At 43.4% G+C, this 22,149-nt stretch overlaps 1 protein-coding gene across 27 annotated transcripts in view; it reads left to right on the forward strand.

The window, feature by feature from the left end:
- MICAL2 (microtubule associated monooxygenase, calponin and LIM domain containing 2) overlaps nucleotides 1-22,149 on the forward strand; it is a 198,599-nt gene that overhangs the window by 149,910 nt on the left and 26,540 nt on the right. For 23 of the 27 annotated variants that reach the window (XR_006176557.2, XR_006176558.2, XM_008178916.4 and 20 more), the window contains 5 exons: nucleotides 928-1,120; nucleotides 5,456-5,628; nucleotides 10,235-10,309; nucleotides 17,496-17,593; nucleotides 19,758-21,126. Coding sequence is in view for 23 of the 27 variants with exons in the window: in XM_008178916.4 (XP_008177138.2) it covers nucleotides 928-1,120; nucleotides 5,456-5,628; nucleotides 10,235-10,309; nucleotides 17,496-17,593; nucleotides 19,758-21,126 (1,908 nt within the window). In the remaining 4 variants the exon portion in view is untranslated. Of the gene's footprint in view, nucleotides 1-927; nucleotides 1,121-5,455; nucleotides 5,629-10,234; nucleotides 10,310-17,495; nucleotides 17,594-19,757; nucleotides 21,127-22,149 lie in introns of those variants that run through there. The other 4 variants (XR_010600970.1, XR_010600971.1, XM_042858908.2 and 1 more) reach the window with 2 other exon arrangements.

Consider the following 22,149-nt stretch of genomic DNA (forward strand, 5'->3'; position numbering starts at 1 on the left):
CCCTAGATACTTCTTCACATTTAATTACTCAGATGCATAGTTTGTGTGTATGTGGGGCCTTCAAACCACATTACCTACCTGATGCTCGTCAGCTGAAGGGAATGCATCTAGCAGGCAAAAATGAGGTCTTGGCCTGATCCATCCTTTTTCTTCAAGCTACTTTAAAGAGACCACACAAATTGTGGGAAGAGAGAACACAAATTCCTCCAGGCTACAGGCAAAGGGAGTAATGCTGCTTCCCCCCGCCACCCGGCTCCCTTCCTAATGTTTGACCCTTTTACTGCCTTTTTCATACATACCTCTCCAACCATCAGCAGCAGCCATCTTTTATGCTCCTCCACATTTCCACACTCCAGCTCTGGCACCCCTGATTCCTTAGCCCATGACCAGATGCCACTCGCGCTCACTTGTCTGTCCCCTCCCAACCCAACTCCCAGTTTGGGGAGTGATTTATGAGCCATTGGATGGCCCAGGGGACTGATAAGATGGAGTGAAAATGACTGCGTGTGACCTATGTGAAATGAGTTTGGAGTGGCAACTGGCATTAACCAGCCAACTTGTTGGCAAAGACATCAAAGATCCAAGCAGTCATGAAGACTTGAACTACCCCTCATCTTTAGACTTGCTCCCCTCAGGTCTGGGTTGGTGCAGACTGGTGAGACTATATGGGAAAGCTTGTGCTGCTGCTGCTCATACTGTTACGTATATGTTGTGTGGTTAAATACAGAAGATCATTCTATGGCAGTGTCAGTCTGGTATCTGAATAGAGTGTTACCGTGTTTTAAGCAATGTAATGTTAATTATTTTCAGAAGCCAATGAATAAATGACCACAAGTATTTTGGATCTGAATCTCCTCCACTGAATCCATCGCTTTTCATTGCCTATGATATCATGAAGTATGTTTTCATGTCCTTTGCTTTTTTTAGACTACTACCTCAATATAGCAGATGAACCTACCTCTCCTAAGAAGCCTAAGAATGCCCCTGAGCACTATGACTTTGAGAGCAGGTGTTCGGCCCTTTCCTCTGATTGGACTTCTGTGAGAATCATCCCAGAGGAAGAAATGACAGAGCACAACCTTCTGGCCATTCGAGTCATGGTAACCAGTGATGGGAGCAGGTATATAACCTATAACAAAAAATCCATCACAAAGCTGGATCTGTTTCTCCCAGGAACAAGTTATCCACAACATGCAGTGCCTGGGTTTCTTCAGACTGTGCTCATAAAACAATTGAATATGGCACACAACAAAAACCCAACAGAGAAATCAATGGTAGTCCTTCCTGCAGCTGTTAACCTCCCCTAGACATATGACCCGCTTAGCAGGGAATTTTCAGATGTTCACATCCCATCCAAGGGCCTGAGTCATATGATCCCTGATCTAACCAAGTTCAGCTATTCATTTTCCAGAAGTGACAGTATATCAATTAGAACAGTGGGAGTACAATCATGGCAAAAGTGAGTCACATGACATGCCTCCTACCTCTCAAAGAGGCTTCCCTGCCTCAGTTGTTCTTCTTGTCATATGGTGGGACTTTCCATCCTTATGGAATTAGAAATCTGATCATCCTTTGAGACTTTTGTAAGGAAGCCCAAGTCTTATATAAAAATGGAGAGAACATCTTAGACTTCTGTGCTCAACTCTTGACAGAGTCCTGTAGGAATCAACTTGCACCTCTACAATAAAGGCTAGATCTGCATTTTTCAGTGAGAGCAATTCTGCTGACTTAAAATAAAAAATCTGTTGCAAATGCAAAAAGCTTTGGTTAATAAGGAGCATTATTAAAATTATAGAAATCCTTTAAAATATCCATTAACGTTCTTTTAGCGTTTGCTAAAACTAGATAATGTGGTCTTAGAAAATAACTTATTTCCTACGAATGTCTTGCATAACTCTGCACTGTGTCACATGTCTGGCTATATCAGTTAATGTGCATTTCAGACAGAGGGGGGAAAAATCCATTCCAGGATTCATCTGTTACTGCCACAAGGGTAAACATAACCTCGGGGAGGAAGAGAGAAAACATTTTGTAGTATGGAGGCTTACTGTGCATTATATGCTTGGAACCGACAATAATACAGTGTGAGGGACAAGGCGGCTGACGTAATATTTTTGTATTGGACCAACTTCTGTTGGTGAGAGAGACAAGCTTTTCTACGGCTGTGTAAGCTCTCTAATAATCTAGGATGGACATGGCTACAACAACATTGCATACAATAATACAGTGTGGCTGTTTGTACTCTCCAGTGGCTGGACCACATACAGATGTTTGAATCTGCTACAGACTCTGAGCTGATGTATCCGGTCCTTTTGCTCAGGCAATAGAGACTTATGCTTTCAGATCCAGAGGTCTTTGATTTAGTCCCAGCAGGAAACCCGGCCTAGGATGGCGTTGCATCTGTCATCAGAATGGCTTGCGCCAGCTCTGCTGATATCACTTTCCTGGTATTACACTAAAGCTGTAATCATTTGCCTGACGTACTAGAGAGGGTACTTCAGTCAGTAGATACTTCAGTTGCCTAAAAAGGGAGGCAAAATGAAATGGCAAGTGACAACTGACATTCCATGACTTAACGGTGCATTCTGCCCATGGGATTCTCAGTAGGAGGATGCAAATGAAAAGCTAGGCATCACAAAGGCCATTGCCTTCTTAGTACTAGCTTGAGATACTTATGAATAATGACTACCTAATGAGTGAAGATCAGAGGACAAACCTCATACTGTGGTATTTATACTTTTGCCAGCCAAGGAAAATAAATACTTTTAAACAAAAATATATTTATCAAAACTAGTGGCATTTCCATTTTCTTTTCTTATGGCACAGTGCCCAGTCACAGTGGTCAATCAATCTCCATTAATTATCTTGACTATCAAACACTTAAACAGGGTTTAAATAAAAATAGTTTTCAGGCTTTGTTCGTTTACTAGAAATCAAATCTGATGCTCTAAGAGGAATCTATCAGCTATTGCAGGGGCGGGCAAACTTTTTGGCCTGAGGGCAGCATCGGGTTTTGGAAATTGTATGGAGGGCCAGTTAGGGGAGGGGGGCGTGGCCCAGCCCTCTCCCCCTCCTCCCTCCCCCCCCCCCGCTTCTTGCCCCCTGACAGCCCACCCCTGGGACTCCTATCCCATCCAATCCCCCCCCCATTCCCTGACAGGCCCCCGGGACCCCTGCCCCATCCACGCACCCGCTCCCTGTCCCGGATCACCCCCGGAACCCCTGCCCCTGACTCCCAGGCTGCCCCATCCAACCCCCACCCCCTTCCTGACTGCCCCCCCCGGACCCTTGCCCCCATTCAACCCCCCTGTTCCCTGACCCCTATCCACACTTCCACCCCCAGACCACCACCCCGAACTCCCCTGCCCTCTATCCAACCCCCTGCTCCCTGCCCCCTTACCACACTGCCTGGAGCACCGGTGACTGGCGGCACTACAGCCATGCACCGTGCAGCACAGAGCACCTGGTCTGGCCACAGCTCTGCAGCTGTGCTGCCCCAGGAGCTCGCAGTCCCGCTGTCCAGAGCATTGCGCTGGTGGCAGGGTGAGCTGAGGCTGCGGGGGAGGGGGAACAGCAGGGGTGGGGCCCGGGGCTAGCCTAGGGTGACCAGATCACACAGGTGAAATATCGGGATGTGGGGGGAGGGAAGGGGGGAGCAAAAAAAAAAAGCCGGTGGTGGAGCAAAAAAAAGCCGCCGGAACAGCCGCCGGAGCTCCACGCTCCACCCTGCCCCCCCTCCCCGCACCAGTATGCCTCCGCTCCGTCTCCATCTCCCCCCTCCCTCCAGCGCTTGCGCCGCCATACAGCTGATCAGCGCAAGCCTGGGAGGGAGGGGGGAGGAGGAGGAAAGCGGCGTGCTTGGGGAAGAGGCGGGGCCAGGGCGGGGATTTGGGGAAGGATCCAATGGGGCAGTGAGGGGGTGGAGTTGGGGGGGGGGCGTGAGCCCCCTGCGGGCTCCACTCCGCCTGTGAGCGGAGGCAAAATATTGGGACAGTTCGCTTCCTAACCGAAGGTAGGTTGGGACGTGGGACAAATAAGCAAATATCGGGACAGTCCCGATAAAATCGGGACATCTGGTCACCCTAGGCTAGCCTCCCAGGCCAGGAGCTCAGGGGCCGGGCAGGAGGGTCCTGCGGGCCGTAGTTTGCCCACCTCTGCTTTAAGGGTAGTGAGGGGGGGTTGTAGCCTTCTGCTCCTCCAAAATTTCTCTACCTCACTTTCCCCTTCTCATCTTCTTCCCACACTATCTGTGCTACAACCATGAACCATCCACTCCTCAGAACAAGGGCTCACTGAGCACCCTGTCTACTCCTAACAAATAACAATGCACCAGGCTTATGTCAGCCCAGGGCTATTAGCTGCACAAATTGGGTGTTAATGCCAGTTCCCAGGTGGTCATGAGACAGACTTCAACAATCACCAACTTCATTCATATCTAAAGCCTGTCCTGGGGTTGCCTGGGGAATTGGAATAAACGTCCTGGGTGGGCCTGACTCTCCGGCTGGATTTGCCAGGGTTCGTGCAGCAATGGTTCTTGTCATGAAAGGCGGCGGGAGGGGGTTCCCTGGCACAGCCCCAGGGATCTCTAAGGAGGAGTTTGGGTGGTGGTGGCTCCTGGGTTAGTCCCACTTGGGAAAGCTTTTTAGTGACATTACTCTGCCTTCATTCATCTGTGTGGACAGGTAGACATGGTGAAAACCTGCCTTTCTACTCAACTTCAGCTTTGTTTATGCTAAACCATTTTCTGAACCAAATACAAATTGAACCAACTCTTAGTATCCTGAAAATGTCAAGTTAAAACCCCGATTCTGGGTGTATTCATGCTCAACCCAAATTTGAAACACCGGCCTAATGTCTAATTGCGTTTATCACTGTGCTGTATTTAGCATGTACCATTAAAATCACAAAGTAAAAATAATAATAATAATAAATTATTTATTTAAGAAACTGTTCAGTCCAGGGCACTGCAGAATTATTATTATTATTATTATTAAGGAAAAAGCCAGAAATTATATTCACATTACCATTATATCTTGTTGCTAGCATGATGGGCATTAGACATTCAGGTATTTCCCCCTCTTCATTTAACAGCAGACTTGTAGGAAGACACACTTAACTTGTTCAGGACAAAGAAGACCCACTATAATTCAAAAGGAGACTCTGACTCTCAGCAGCAGATTTCAGACTTTGAATATAATTGTCCATGGCTATCATGGTCTTAATCAGAGTTATAAAACTATTGGGTTTATTGCAGTTTTCAGGACATAGTATTGTCAGCAAATTACATTCCCAGAGCAAAAAATAAATGTGGGGATGGAGACCAGCTGTAAAAAGTCACATTATATCACACACTTTGCTGTCAGGATTTATTGCATTAAAGGTGATACTTGTAATTAAATCCATAGCATGTGTTTTCTAAAATGTTTGACTTTCTCATTTTATTTTATATTTTTAGTTCAGAGCTGGAATCTGATTTTTATGGTGACTCATTGAATTCTGAAATTAGTGAAGGACAGATCTCATTGCCTGAGCATGTGTCCCATACAAACCCCATAAGAAAGCATGCATTGCTGACCACCAGTTCTGTGAAGGAAGAAGAGTGCTGTGAAAAGTCCAAAGCTGCTGATGGTAAGTGAATCCACTGTAAATAAACTAGCCCAAGCCAGTTATGCTCCAGCTACTAAGCCTGTTTGCTGTTTCTGAGGGTGTTGTCAAAGCAGATAGGATCTTGTTGGTATTATCAGTGATGCAGTAAGTTTATAACCTATAAATACTATCTTAATTCTTTGGAAGACTTCTTGTCACGGTTCACTGCCTCTAGATACTGTAACAGGATCCAGCAAAATCCTCTTTTTCCCTCTTTACATATTGTTTCAATCAAATAACTAAACCCCTATGAACCAGCAGTGTGAACATAGGCTCATGTAATGAAGGAACTGTTCAGTCCAGGGCACTGCAGAATTCTTAATTCTGATCTTGATTCTAAATAGTGTCGTGAGAGTTTGCACAACAATTAGGGTTGCCAGTTTTGGTTGGATGTATTCCTGGAGGTTTCATCATGTGACATCTTTAATTAAAGATTTATCTTTAATACCTGGAAACTTCAGGACAATCCTGGACGGTAGGCAACATTAACAACAATAGGAGTATCTTATCTACCCTAGAGGGCTCTACAGAAACAGACAACAATGCCTTGGTATCAAGGTACCTAAAGCAGTTCTGTCCCCATGCTTAACTCATGAGATGAATCCTTTCCTTGTGACACAATGTCGGGACACTCCGATAGAGGCCCATGCTGTGTTGCCTAGGCATAGCAGGGATGAGTCAGTGTCCTCACGGGAAGCAAGGAGGGTGCTCAATTTAATTTATTTCTAGATCTGTGACTGATTAGAAGTTTTTCTCCATTGAAAGACTCCATTGGGGGGCAGGATAGCTCAGTGGTTTGAGCATTGGCCTCCTAAACCCAGGGTTGTGAGTTCAATCTTTGAGGGGGCCACTTAGGGATCTAGGGCAAAATCAGTACTTGGTCCTGCTAGTGAAGGCAGGGGGCTGGACTCAATGACCTTCAAGGTCCCTTTCAGTTCTAGGAGATAGGATATCTCCATTATATTTATTTATTTAAAATATAATGGGGGAAAGGTTGTAACCAGAGTGAAGGCAATTAGACACTCAAGAGCTGTATAGATAGGCGGTTCTATCTGGAGCCAGAGTTAAGAGGAGAAATTCAGAACTGGAACTTGTTTAATAATTAAAAAAACACAACTGTCTCTGAAGAGCTATTGCCAACTGGTAGGAGCTATATCATGTTGTGTGGTTCAATCATAACAATCTGAGGCCTTGAAGAATCCTTTGTGGGTCATGGCAGAAGAAAGGGGCTTGGCCAGGGTTTTGATCTGTTTGCGCAATCTGGAAGGGTTAACACTAGAATCTGGAGGGCACTTTTCAAGAACTTGTGGCAGAACAAGAACAGAGGTAGATAAATCTCCATTGCTGCATGATTTCCACCTACCAGCAATAGTAAAAGAACTGGAGTAGCCTCCAGCAAGTCTTGGAAAAGGAATACTGTCCTGCTTTTAAAGGGAAGTTCAAACCCCATCCCCCTACTCTTAACACAAAGAAGCCAAGTGCAGCCAGCCTGAAATATGTGTAACCCCCCCAACTTCTCCAAGCTCATTATCAGAAGCAAGCTCCCCACAGACCGGGACTCACCAACTCAAAGCGGCACCAGGCCCTGCCAGAACAGATGCAAAACCTACATATATATCTCCACTGTTACGATGATCAACACCCCCCACAACACACCTTTCAAGATCCATGGATCCTACACATGCCTATTACAACATGTGGTATACTTCCTCCAGTGCACTAAATGCCACAATAACTGGTGAAATCAGACAATCACTACACTGTCGAATGAACTCTCATAGGAAAATAAGACAAAAACACCTGTGGGTGAATACTTTTCATAGAGCAATTGCTCTATATCTGACCTATCAGACCTCATACTCCAAGGAAACCTGCACAAACTTCCAAAAGACGAGCTTGGGCGCTTAAATTCATTACTCTGCCAGACACTAAAATCATGGACTGAAACAGAGACACTGGATTTATGACTTATTACTACAATCTGTAACCCACTAACCCCCTCTTTTTGTCCTACGACTTCAGAGGAGTTAACAGGTCACCCAACCCTGAATGATCCCTTACAATATATGCTAAACTATTTATGCTAAACAACCTGTTCCACCTTGCATTTTGCTGTGATGCTCGGAGTACCTTTGCCAAACCTCAAGAACAAGCTTTGTGTAGCTTGAGAGCTTCTCTTTCTCACCCACGTTGTCTCAGTTTGAAATATCTGCAATTAATGACATAGAAGCCTTGGTTGCAGCATAAGTATGGGATCTGGAGGAGATGGAGCAAGAAAATGATTCAGCAGGTGTTTTCATTTACAGATTAGATGATGCAGGTGGGAACCAATAACTTGTTTAGCTGCAGTGGCTGGATAGTAATCAGGATGGATTTGGGATGGGTGAAACTTTTCTGCTGGGCTAGGGAAAAAAATAGACAGAGATGATGAATAGGTAGATAAATTGTTAGAGGGAAAAATAAAAGAAAACCATTGTTTAAGATTAAAGGAGGTAGGAAAGAAGGATGGTATAAGAGTAAACGAACCAGAGCGCAAAACAGGAATGAAAGAGAGTGAATGCCACAATGTCAGGAAGCTTTTTCTGTTTCCCCCTGAGCTCTAACCTCTTATCCTGTCTCTCTCCCAAGATCACCTTTCTACCAAGGGTCCCAGGCATAACCACCAGACACTACTGAATTAGCCTCATTAATGTGTGGACCAGATATTTACCATTCCAAAGGCCTGGTTTTGCTATTTTTACCTGGATTTAACACGGTCTGGCCTCTGGGCAGACTGTATTGTAACCAGATTTATGAAGCTGCTTTTACTTTAGGCCTAGTCTGTGCTTTGTGTGTTCAGTTTCTAAAGGTTGTTAGAAGAGGATAAAATCTGCTAACGCTCCTGGATGTCATAATGTTGTTTCAACTTAATTTGTATATTTAAAATATGTGGATATGTTAAACACAACAGTATTCCTGGAATTCTTAACAGGTTTTACTTTTAAATAGGAGCACTTTATAGTTTGTAATTGACTGGGTTCTTTAATTCCCCTCTCTGCCCTCCCCACTCCCCATCCCCACTTCACTGTGTTCCAAGCTTCTACTGCCTTTAATGGGAGGTTGCTGAGAGGAATACCATGTAGCATTAACTCCTCCCACTATTCCTTCATGTGAGGGGACTCTGCCAGCATGTGACACAGTGGCAGTGAACTCTCAGGGAAGTAATCTGGTTTAAAAAAACCCCCCAAAATCATGCTTAATACAAAAGGCAAAGAATCTTGCATATCTTGTTAATTAACTGTTTTACTAAGGAGTTCCTTGTTTAGTGCAACAATGAATCACAACACATGCCCACCAGAACGTGTCCACGTTGTAATATAATGAGGGCAGTCCTCTCTCCCACTCCATTCTATCCAAACTACTGCTTCTAAAGTCATCTTCCTCTCTAGTCCCTCTCTAATCTATATCTGACCCATCAGTCTTCATGTTCACTGGAAACCTGCACAACACTTTCAAAAGACGAGCCTGGGAGCTTAAACTCATAACTCTGACACTAAAAATCAGGGACTGAATAAAGACACTGATTTTATGACTTATTAGAACAACCTGTAACCCACAAGCCCCCTTTTTTTGTCCTATGACTGCAGGGGGGTTAACAGGCCACTCTACTATGAATGGTCCTCACATACAAGGTACTACATACTGTCATCCCCCACCTGCATCTTTGCCCTCTGTCACCCCAATTTTCTCTTCCCCTTTGTCCCCTTCTTCCCCATTATGCATGAGGTTATGTTCCTGCTCTCTCGTTCTCTTGGTAGCTATGAGGTGAAGCCAACATTCTTTCTGGGATAAGCTGTCCGAAATTAAGTTTACTGCATTTTGTGTATCCCTATGGAAAGGTTAAATACTTTTTAAAAAATAAGCCACTGTTTGGACGCTGGGCTTTTTTCTTTGGTGGTTAATATACCACCACATGAGTAAGAGAAACAGTGACCACACTAGACATGAACTATGTAATACAAATGGGCTTCTGTGATGTAAACAATTTGGTAAAAGTTAACTATAACATATGAAGGAGAATGCAAATAAAATAGTTGTAAGGATTGGCTTTGTGGTTAGCACTTGTTGGTGAGTGTTGCCCTCTATTGGCAAAAGTCTGCATTTTTTTAAATGCAGCTTCTTGCACACCAGCTGCTCAGAGCAACTGGTTAAAAATCAGGCCTAATGATTTTACAGAGCAAAAAATGTCATGTTGCAAGTCCTGTTACCTTACAATAAAATTTTCTCAGTGGTTCAGCATTAGGACACACTGCCCCTCAGTTTACTTTTCACCGAGGTCTCTGTCTGTAGGATTTTACTTCACCAAAACAACCGCAGGAGGCAGGTGCAGGTGATTCGGAGGGCAGAAGCAGCAGGGCTCCAGAGAAGAGGGGGAATATGCACTATGTACTCTGTCTGCTTCTTTCAGAATAGAACAATTACAACGTTCTGTACTGGCATTATGACTCTCTTACCATGTTTAAACTAGTTTTATAGAAAGTCTAGTTTTGTAATAACTCTCTCTATTTGCTTAGCTTGTTAACAATGTCTCTTTCCTATTTCTCTGAAGCACTACAAAGAGCCAATAGTTTCCACTCCTCTACACTGAATAAATACCAGAATTGGAGAAGAAAAATTCAATCTAGTAAGTAAAGCCTTAGAATCAATTGAATTTTCTATTTGTTCAGTAGCGTTTGGTTGTATTCCTCTTACTCAAAGGCCTGTTTAGTTACCTTTTATGGTAGGAACTGGGTTAAAGTTGTATGTATTTGAGCCTTTTCTAGTAATAAAGAAGGAAATGGAGATTTTAAAAGCCCAGAAAATATTAAAACAGACTCCCATCTTGTGTGATTGTTTCTTAGATAGTGGATTATTCTACTGAACAATGTACTCTGTCGTGTGTACAGTATGTATTATGACTCATTCTTTGCGATTCCAGTACTCAAAGGATCAGTCATTAAATTTATATAGTCTGGACTCTGGGCAGCCTTGGCTGCATGTATAGTCTAAATGCTTGTATGAGGAAAGCTCAGTGATCGTTGTGCAATCCCCTTTGAAGTTACATAGTTACGATTTAAGGCTGTGTTTTGTGTGTGTTGGTCTCCTTAGTCCACAGCCTCTCATGATTTACACAGATGAAATAGAAAAAGGAGGTTTTAAGGTAAGAGGTTTTAAGGCTTCTGACTCAGAAGCAGTTTGGTGAGACAAGGCTGCACAGCATCACCTCAGACTAGGGAAGGCCATGATGAGTCGACATACATACAGCTGGGATGTGGAAGTGTGGCGTGAGCAGAGCATTGGGAAATGGATAGGAAACCACTGGAGGTGATATGTTCTTATGGTGTGGCTGCCACACTCAATCAGAGGATTAGGAAAACCCTGGGAGAGGGGTTTGAAGAAGGATTTTAGCAGAGACGGAGTGAAGGTAGGTAAGAGTAAGTTCTAGCTATAACCCAGAGGTAGCCATAAGGCAGACATACAGAGGAAAGAGATGATGAGGCTGGATGATTGTGTTTGGGATCAGGAGTATGCACAGGTGTAAATGTATTTGCTCTTGTCACATTGTTTTATGGAAAGTGAATCAGTAACAAATTGAGTGAAATGAAACAAATGTTAGAGCTCAATCCTGCCAGGAGCTAAGCATCTCCTGGAAGAGCGGAGAGCCTTCAGCTCCCAATTAAATTCACCCCTGTGCATAGTGGCAGCACAAGGTCTGTGCAATACTCACATGAGCACTATTTTGAGAGCATAAGTGGCACATATGCCCATTGTGCTAACCCTTTTCACAGGAGAGAATTTCACTCAAACTGGAAGATATTTAGTGAGTGAAACAGGGATAAGGGGTTCTGTTATAACTGATTTTAAGGGATAAGAACATAAGAATGGCCATACTGGGTCACACCAAAGGTCCATCTAGCCCAGTATTGTGTCTTCTGACAGTGGCCAGTGCCAGGTGCTTCAGAGGGAATGAACAGAACAGGTAATCATCCAGTGATGGTTTACATTGTTCTGTTTTATTCTATGTTCCATCATTCTGATAATTTTATCTCTTGCTTTTGTTTCTTTGTTATAAGTATTTTATAGCACTTAGTTGTGGGTTTTTGTGGTTTGTCTGTAATACAAAGGAAATTATATTTAAAAAAAAAAGTATTAGCACAAACACGTCGCAGATATGTTCTCAGTTATATCACTGAGTAAAGTGACTTGTTGTCGTGCTTTCCAACGACAAGTACTTGCAATAACTTGTAATTCTCCAAACAAGAAGATTCCCTCCCCCTACACTTAGGGGTGCAAATACACTGGTGCACTCAACTAGATGGCAGCGGCTCCATGTCTACCTAATTATTTCTGTGCTCTTGTTTAGGATCCCAGTAGGTTCTATGCTTTTGAGCACCACCTGGTGAAAATATCCCCATGCACACATGTGTAGCATTGCCAGTTAGATGGGAAGCATTGCATATTTTACAGCATATCCTTTCGATAGCTAGCTAATGTAACCAAAGGAAGGAATACTGCACCAGCAGAGGAGCAAAGGAGAAGGGTACTACCTCGTCTGCCCCCAAAATAATTTCATTTAAGGGAGTCTGATCCACTGACTTTAATGGAGGTTGGGTCAGGCCTGGGTTAGATCCCAAGCAGCACTGGTGGCAAGAGGATTGATAATAGAGTAATTCTTCTAGTATCCAGGTCTGAATCAAATGATTCATCTTCTCCTATCAGTTAGTGAACTTCCCCTTTTCTGCAACTAGTCTGCAGTGTGTGAGGCGTCTTCTGTTACCTGCCTAGATCAATAATATTGGCACTGGAGTTTTGGTCTGTTTTTGAGAGGCATCACGACCGAACTTTAGCAATAATTGTAAATTTGCTTGAGTCCACCTGCCTTCCCAAAGTACTAAAGGAGACATTCATGCCACAGGCAGGAAATCAGTTAGACCTGGATTTTAGAGAGACAAGGTAGGTGAGGTAATATGTTTTTTTGGACCGACTTCTGGTAGTGAGACCAACTTCTGCTTAAGCGTCAAAGCCTTATCCAGCCATGGGAAAGGGCCTGGCTTCAGTGTGTGATGATGGTAGCACTTTGTCTGCTTTTAGCTGAGCCCCTTCCTAGATGTGGAGGTTAGTGCTACCTCTCCCATTAGTACTCAAATGCCTGTTGCCTTCAGAGAATTAATAAAAACAAGTACAATCCCTGTTTTCCCCTTAGAAGTCAGTATCAGGGCACGCTTGTGCCTCACTGGCAAACCAGAATGTTTGGCTTGGGATCAGAAACATGCTTTTGAAAATTAGTAAGAAGCTTTCCTAGAAATATTCTTGTGATTCTTACCTCACATGTCTACCAGCCAGACTGAAGGATGGATCTATCCCGGGGTGGGCAAACTTTTAGGTCTGAAGGCCGCATCGGGTTTCCAAAATTGTATGGAGGGCCGGTTAGTGGAGGCTGTGCCTCTCCAAACAGCCAGTCGTGATCCGGCCCCAGCCCCGCCCCCTATCTGGCCCCTCCTGCTTCTCACCCCTGACAGCCCCCCCAGAACTCCTGCCCCATTCAACCCCCCCATTCCCTGTCCCCTGACAGCCCCTGAACACCTGCCCCTGACTGTCCCCCGCCACCCCATCCAACCCCTCTTCTCATTCCTGACTGTCCCCACAGGACCCCTGCCCCATCCAACCACCCCTTCTCCCTGACCACCCCTGGAACCCCTGCCCCTGACTGCCCCCTGCTGCCCCATCCAACCCCCTGTCTCATTCCTGACTTCCCCCACAGGACCCCTGCCCCCATTCAACCCCCTCCCTGCCCTCTGACCTCCCCGACCCCTATCCACACACACCCCCGCCCCCTGACCATCCTCCTGTACTCCCCTGCCCTCTATCCAATCCCCCTGCTCCCTGCCCCCTTACCGCGCTGCCTGGAGCACCGGTGGCTGGCGGCGCTATAGCCGTGCCGCCCGGCTGGAGCCAGCCACGCCACCGCACAGCACAGCACAGCACAGAGCCAAGCCGGGCTCAGCAGCTGCGTTGCCTCGGGAGCTTGAAGCCTTGCCACCCAGAGCATTGCGCCGGCGGCAGAGCGAGCTGAGGCAGCAGGGGAGGGGGGGGACTGCAGGGGAGGGGCCGAGGGCTAGCCTCCTGGGGCAGGAGCTCAGGGGCTGGGCAGGAGGGTCCCGTTGGCCGGATGTGGCCCGCGGGACGTAGTTTGCCTCCCCACCCCTGATCTATCCTCTCCCATGTACCCCAGCCTCAGATTATAGTTCCAGTTCGATAGCTCCAGATATCTAAATATGGGAGTGTTGAAAAAATCTGAACAATAAATAGTAATTAACCTGGCAGTCACTGGAAAGTGAACAAGTGGGAACAGCTGACCCTCATTCATAACCTGCCCGATGTAGAGGAATCTGGTTCTCCACCCATGGAATAGCTCGCAAATCCCAGGAGAGTAAACTGTCAGAATATTTCATGGTTGTGATAGGATGATCCCACCAAACAGGGGAGGTTAACAAATTGAAACATATTCTAGTCCTCCAAAGGAAGATTCATGACAAATGAATCACCAACCCCTCCAGGGGAAAATTCAACAAGGCAACCATTAGATCTTCAATAGACCTTTTAATTCACATTCTAGCCCAGCCTTCCATCTGGACAGATACCTTAGCTACCTACGCTAACTAGAAATACTAAGTCCCCTTATTGTGAGGGATTCACAAGCTTGTGACAGCTGCTAAGTAGTGACAGGTAGTTGAGGCAGGAAAAAGCTTCCATGTCCCATGTTGATAAGGAAGTTGGGTCCAACTTCTTGGGGAGTATGGACTGGGGTAGGAGGAAGTCTGGCAACATCAGAGCTAGGGTTGCCATAATTTAAATTTAGATATATAAAGCCATTGTTATAAACTGGTGGAGGTTATCAGAGACCTACTTCCTTCCTAACACTTCCCACATAAGTCTTGGCTACCTTAAGACTCGGGACTGTCTTTGAAAACATCCACAAAGAACTTTGTGGATTTATTCATGTTCTGCATCCATAGTTGACTAAAAAGACTTAAAACAAAAACTGGCCTCAGTTGATCTTTGGTTTAAAAATCACACAAGAAAAATGCTTAATCCAGGTTTAAAAGAAAAAAGGCCAGGGGGCATTTCTTAATTCCAGCTCATTTTCAGCTTGTTCTCGATAAGCACATTACCTTCTTAATTAAATTTTTGCCTATTAATTTTGCTTTGCTTTATTAAACCCTCCTGTGTACCTCTGGAAGGAGTCTCTAGAGGGAGCTAAAAGCCTTTTGAAAGGAAGCAGTGTGATTTATCAATTTGTCAAAACCTCAAGTCTGCTGCTGCAATGAGCAGCAACATACTGTCAGCATACCCTGAACACAAAAGAAAGGCATTTGTCCCTCTCTAGGAGGAACACTGTGTGACTTCACTTCCTTGTAGAATTTACTACCTGATTACAGGAATTTGTCACTCATCTCAGAAAAATATTAGTCCCCTTTTCAGACTTGTTCCCTAACCATACATTGCTCATAAATTACTTAAAATATATAGTCTAAAAAGCCTATGTCTGATGGCCTCAAAGATCCAATGCAGGCAATTGCCCTTCTAAATCTTAAGACTTCTGTCTTTCAGCAGTGTGGATTTCCACACTTTTAACTTGTGATGTCTAAATCAACAAATTTCATTTTTACTACCTGAAGAATCTGGCTATATCCTAAGAGTTAAAGGTCCTAGTTTGAATGCTACTTAAACATAGTTATATCCACACAGAATCCACTGAATTCTGGGGGAGTCCCTGTGGGAGTAACTTTACAGTGGGGTTTAGCTGTGTAGAATCCAGGGACTTAGGGTCTAAGCCTATGACCTGTACTCTGCATTACAATCGACCCTGTTGAAAGAACTGGATTTCCTCCAGTGCACTGAGCTGTAATACTTACATATGTTAATAAATGCCCCCAGGTACTCCAAGCTGTACAGACATGAATATTTTCTTCATTCACAAGTCTGTTGGCAAACCTAATTCCATATTCTGCTGTTCGACTTCTGTGATCTGAGGATCCATATTTCAATAAACAACATCTCTTGGGTTGCAGAGAACAAAAACATTTCCCCTCATTACACATTAAATAAAAGGCCCTCTGACAGCTGCTGCTTCTGATCCCTGCTGTGATTAATTGGCACCTCCAGGAGCAGCGCTCATCCTCTCAGTCAAGGAGGGGAAGAGCTGCCCCTGGGTTTGACTGAGCAGAACCAGAGGCTCGGTGAGAAATAGTAGTGTAGTGATAGGTTCTTTAAGTGTCCGTGAGTCTTGGAGGGAAAATGGGCATTCTAAATCTTCTCTTCTACCCAACAAAACATTCTCCCCAGTCATCTGTCCTGTAATTGTGTTCCTTGCTGTGGCAGGTATGAGTTTATGTAGTTGTACCAAAGGAACCTGACACCACCAGAAGGGTACTTTCAAAGTATCAGAATCATGACAGTCTTTTTCCAAAGAATAAACCAGAGCAACAGCATTGGATATAAGTGTTTCAGAAACTTTATCAGCAACATCACAGACACAGGATCAATATGTATGCAGCTGTGATGAACTAAAACAAAAGAGGAAATAGGAATTATTTGTATTAAAGTAATGCCTAGAGGCCACAATTAGATCAAGGGCTCATGTGTATGAACAGTAAAAGGAAGCCTATGCCCTAGGGAGATTGTCATTTATTATTTGTTCTGATGGAGGATAATATATTTTGCAGAGGATTATGGGGAGTATGTTGTGAGGGGCACACTGGAAGAAAGAACAAAAGTGCTAGTTTGAAAACTTCAAAAGTGAGCAATGGAGGCTAGCATTATGAGCTCATTGACTATCGAGACATTCACTCCCACCTCCAATGAGAGAGAATATAAAGGGTGAGGACAAGTTGGAAAGGACCTTGAAAGTAAAGACTGGTATCTTATGTTTGATGTGATGATCTTAATGGAAAACTGATGGATTATCTTGATCCACATTATACCTCCCTTATTTGAAGCTTTGCCCTTACACAGTGGTCTAGTGGCTCCCAGTGGTGCCACTTAAGATGGCACCAGCATTTGCATTATACTTTTTTTTTATCCAACTATAAAAAATACTTTCCAAGCTAAAACTTGGCATGTAATTTCCCCTCTGTGTGTGTGTGTGTGTGTGTTTGTTTTTTCCCAAAAACAGGTTTATTAGGCTGCATTTTGTACACTTGCAAATATTAAAGTACACAGTGAGGTTGCTATCCTGTTACTGACTGCATGCAGGCACAAACGACTGGCATGCAATTTCTTTCCCCATGTCTAATTTTCCCATACTTGCTGATTCAGGGTCTTAAACAATCCAGAGTGTTGTACTATTGACCAGCTGATAATAGGGACTGTGCGGTAGTTTTTAACCTTACCTTCCAACCATACGTCTCAATTCTTCCTCGTTACGATGGACATGCCTCATTTAAGGCATGCATTTTCCTCCACCTCACAGAACTCTTGTCCTACGTGTTCAAAAGTGACTAGGGATTTTGGGTACCTCTATTTTTAGGGTGCTTCAAGGTATCAAAAAAGTGCTGATTTTTTTTTCCAAAATGTTGAGCCTTTCAGATGTTTTAAGTTGAGCAATGAAGAACTGAGAGCCACTTTTTTTGAAAATTTAGATACAGAGAGTGTGTATGCACCTCTGCTCCTACATGCATGTGCACACAGCGTGGGTATATAAACTTCGCCATTTAGATGAAATCTTTGGGGAAATCTTGGACTTCATCTTACTGCAGTTCTTTAATTGCAAGTTTTATTTAGGTCAAAGTAGTTAGAGCAAAATGTACAATCTTGTTTTCCTTTGGCAGATTTCCCTCTACTGTACAGCAAGAGAATTGGGCTTCATTCACAGGAGACCTCTACCAGATCTCAGAGTGCTCTTGAAGATTGTGTATCCCAATCACAGGTATGAAGGAAAACTCTTAGTAAAATAGCAGTAACAAAACAGTTATGTCTATCTCTCTCTCTAAGATACTTCTATGGCTCCCGTTACTGTGCTATCTGAGCACCTCAATCTTTTAAACACTCTTTTTCTCTGAGCACCCCTGCGAGGTAGGGAAATATTGTTATCCTCATTTTATAGGTGGTGACCTGAGGCACAGAGAGGCTAAGGGTAAATTTTTCAAAAGCACCTGAGGGGATGTCTACACAGCATTTTGGATTGAGCCTCCCAGCCTGGGTCAATAGACTCAGTCTAGCAGGGCTTGAGCTCCAAAAACAGCTCCAAAAACAGCTGTGTAGAAAGTGATTTGAAGTGGTAGCTTGGGCTGGAGCTTGGGGTCAGAGTCTGAGTCTATTGATCTGGACTGGGAGGCTCACTCCAAAATGCTGTGTAGATAAAACCTAAGTAACTTGGGCACTTAAGTCAGATTCTTTCAATGGGACTTGGGCACCTAAATTAGTCACTTATGAAAAATTTGCCATGCAACTTGCCTGAGGTCATACAGGTAGTTTGTAGTAAAGCAGGGACTTGAATCCACGTCTCCCAAGTCCTAGGTTAGTGTCCTAACCACTGGACTATTAATTAAACATGATTTAAAACAATACTTTACCTCAAGGCTTTGTCATAAGATTTAGAGCCTTCCATATCTATGGCACTAGTTCAAACCCAGTCCGGGACAGGAACTGAGCATCGCCTGGGGGCTGATCAGTAAAATGCTTTTGGTGATCTTATTTCAGATAACAGCAGAAACGTCTCCACATTAGAAACCTCTATTGCCATAACTGGTACTAACTGTCATTCTTGTTAGAAGTCTGAGCAGAGTGGATTGAATGGACATATTTATTTATTGGCATTTCTATGGCATTCATCACTGTAATATCGGAGGTCCTCACAAATGTTAATTTAGCCATCAAAACTCTACTGTGAGTCCGGTAATAATTATTATTGCTCCCATTTTACAGATGGGAAAATGAGGCACAGGAAAGATTAATGACTTGCCCAAATTCACATGGGACAGAGGTGGAAATAGAAACCCAGATCTCCTGACTATCTGGTCCTGTGCCTTAACCACAAGGAACATCTTTCCTCCTCAAAGCATGGAGAATGACATTCTTCACTTCTAAAAGGAAACCTCCAGGTTAGGGCTTGGGCACATTGGCTGGACAATGTAGGAATCTTGCAATGGTACTGTCTGAATTGCAGGTACCGTGAAGGTTTCAGTATCCAGAACTGTAACTGAGGCTTGGTCTACACTACCCCCCCTAATTCGAACTAAGGTACGCAACTTCAGCTACGTGAATAACGTAGCTGAAGTTCGAAGTACCTTATTTCGAATTAGTTCAAACTTACCTTGGTCCACACTCGGCAGGCAGGCTCCCCCGTCGACTCCGCGGTACTCCTCTCGGCGAGCTGGAGTACCGCAGTCGACGGCGAGCACTTCCGGGTTCGACTTATCGCGTCCAGACTAGACGCGATAAGTCGAACCCAGAAGTTCGATTTCCAGCCGTCGAACTTGCCGGTAAGTGTAGCCAAGGCCTGACACAATTTGTATGTCCATTTAATAGCGTGTAAATCTATCATCTTGCATTTCCCATTTGTTGCTGGGTTGCTTCAGTCATTCCTGGCTGCACTACACAAAAAACAGTGCAATATTTCTGAAGCAGCCAGATAAACTGTGCCACAGTGTTCTGTGTTTGCTTTAAACTGTGCAGCTGAAATATACAGAAGAAGAGGGTGGGTCATCTTTTGTTTATAGTCCTGTAGCCTGGAGAGATTCTTTCCAAGAAAAATATTGAAGGAAGGACTACTTAAGAAAGTAAAGATAGCATCCACTCTCAGTATAGGTTAACGTTAGGCCAATTTAGAGTACCAATTTACAATGCTATTCTCAATCCTAGATTACAAAAATATAGCACTTGGGAAAGGGAAAATAGCAGACAGTATTTCTTCTTACTGGATGGGTTTTTGAGTGTGCACGAGTGTGTGTGTGCGCGTGTGCACACATGTACCTGTACATATTCAGCTTTATTTGGGACAGTATATTTTGGCATGATTTATTTTAAAATTCCAGATAAATAAAAATTATAATTTATACCACTTAAATAACCATTTCATACACTCCATACAGTTGACATCTCACAGCAAACCACCAGAAATTGCAAGAGGACTTTTCAAACCCTACATCCCAGTGTTGCAAAGAAAGGCAAAAGCCAAAGAAACACCTGAAGAAATCCACCGATATGTGCCCCATCACCCACTTCAGAACAGTACTACTGGATCTCCATTGATGCATTCTGGAAATGTTACTTCAGTGGCTAATGTATATAAGCATAGAGATGAAAATGGTAACAATGAGGAATATAATGTAGGTAACTTGAATGAGAGTGAAGAATGTACCACCAGAACAGGGGCCTTCAACAGAAAAAATATAGATTTGTCCCCTCTAGACACAGAAAAAAAAGAAGAAAGAAATCCAAGACAGCTGAAAGAACAGCCTGACCTAGAAATAAATGAAATAAAAAAACAGATAAGGAACAAATTAATGCTTGGTGCAGAGCAGCAATCCAAATTACTTGATTTGAACAATGCAGATCTAGGTGGAACAAAACCAGAACATCAAAGCCAAAGAATGCTGGAAATTTCAGAATGGAAGGATGTTGATGGTAATAGGGGAAAAAACATATTCAAGCAATCCAGTCTTTCTGTGCCTCTTCCATTTGCAAATGATGCTTTGCCAACTTTGTCAGCAGACACAAAAGATATTCCAAAGAGTCCAGACAGTTCTGTAGAAGAACATCTGTCTAGCCAACCAAAATCACCATTGAAACTAATTGCCAATGCAATAAAGAGATCCATTCTAGAACCTCTTGTGTCTCATCCAGAAAGCATAAAAAAGAACCCAGACAGTAAAGCCAACCCTACTTCAGAACACACCTTTTTCAATTCCCCTAATACCTTTGGCCACTCTGTACGTTTAAAGAACAGTAACGGTAATAGAGAACATGACGTACAACCACAAGAATCTAATGGACTGGAAACTAGAAGCTCAGTCACAAACCCACCTAGTCTTTCCTGTAGTCTTGAAGAGAAATCTTCATGTGATTCCACAGAGGTATTGCTTCCGGTTTACAGTTTGCACACAGGTCCTTCCAAAGCTGCTGTTAAGCCTGAAAATTCATCTGGTGCAAAGACGGAGGATGTACCCAGACTCCTAGAAAACTTTACTCTCAAAGAAACTCCACTGAGGGCTTCCACTGATGACTTATGTATCTGTAACCAGAAGAACCTTCCTTTTTCATCTCTAAGTCTCAAGAACAAAACTTCCGAGGACATCCTTGGAGATCCTGCACAAATAAATATCTGCTCGCTCTTTAGTAACTTGAGGAATAAAGTCAATGAAAGGGAAAAGAACGATTCCTTAAAGTCATCTATGTCCTTCATTAACAACTTTTCCCCAGAAAAAGTGCTAAATAATCCTTCCACTGATGAGGACTCAGGTAAATAGGATTGTTCATTTTAAATAATACAATTTTTTTAAGTTTAATATACATATGCATGAATTATTGTAAACAATTTCTTTGCCTTTTATTTTGTGTGTGTTTATTTTGAAGTTATGCTATTTAAGGAAAATTTAAGAAATGTTAATTTTAATTAAGAATATTGATTAAAATTTGGAAGATGATTGAAGCATTTAACAGGAGAAAAACGTACTGCTAACCAAGGATCAGAGGTCCAGGCTCAAGTCTGGTTCTCTGTTCCTTTGGGTTCGACATGACTGTGATAAGCGCAATGTAAATACTGAGATAGAAAGACAGGTGGGATGGAAAATTTTGTAGAGGCTACCTGAGGAGTAATGGTTGCCATGATGTTAAATGTTCTGATGGAGGAGGGATCAAGCAGGCAAAGTTAAAAGCCTAGGAGAGGAGGGCAGAAGATCCCACTGTAGGAAAGAGGGAAAATACCAGTTATTTATGTTTCAGAGTAACAGCCGTGTTAGTCTGCATCCGCAAAAAGAAGAACAGGAGTACTTGTGGCACCTTAGAGACTAACAAATTTATTAGAGCATAAGCTTTCGTGGACTACAGCCCACTTCTTCGGATGCATATAGAATGGAACATATATTGAGGAGATATATATACACACATACAGAGAGCATAAACAGGTGGGAGTTGTCTTACCAACTCTGAGAGGCCAATTAATTAAGAGAAAAAAAACTTTTGAAGTGATAATCAAGCTAGCCCAGTACAGACAGTTTGACAATAAGTGTGAGAATACTTACAAGGGGAGATAGAGTCAATGTTTGTAATGGCTCAGCCATTCCCAGTCCTTATTCAAACCGGAGTTGATTGTGTCTAGTTTGCATATCAATTCTAGCTCAGCAGTCTCTCGTTGGAGTCTGTTTTTGAAGTTTTTCTGTTGTAATATAGCCACCCGCAGGTCTGTCACTGAATGACCAGACAGGTTAAAGTGTTCTCCCACTGGTTTTTGAGTATTTTGATTCCTGATGTCAGATTTGTGTC

Source organism: Chrysemys picta, chromosome 4 (genome assembly GCF_011386835.1).
Source record: "Chrysemys picta bellii isolate R12L10 chromosome 4, ASM1138683v2, whole genome shotgun sequence".
Taxonomy (NCBI): Eukaryota; Metazoa; Chordata; order Testudines; family Emydidae; genus Chrysemys; species Chrysemys picta.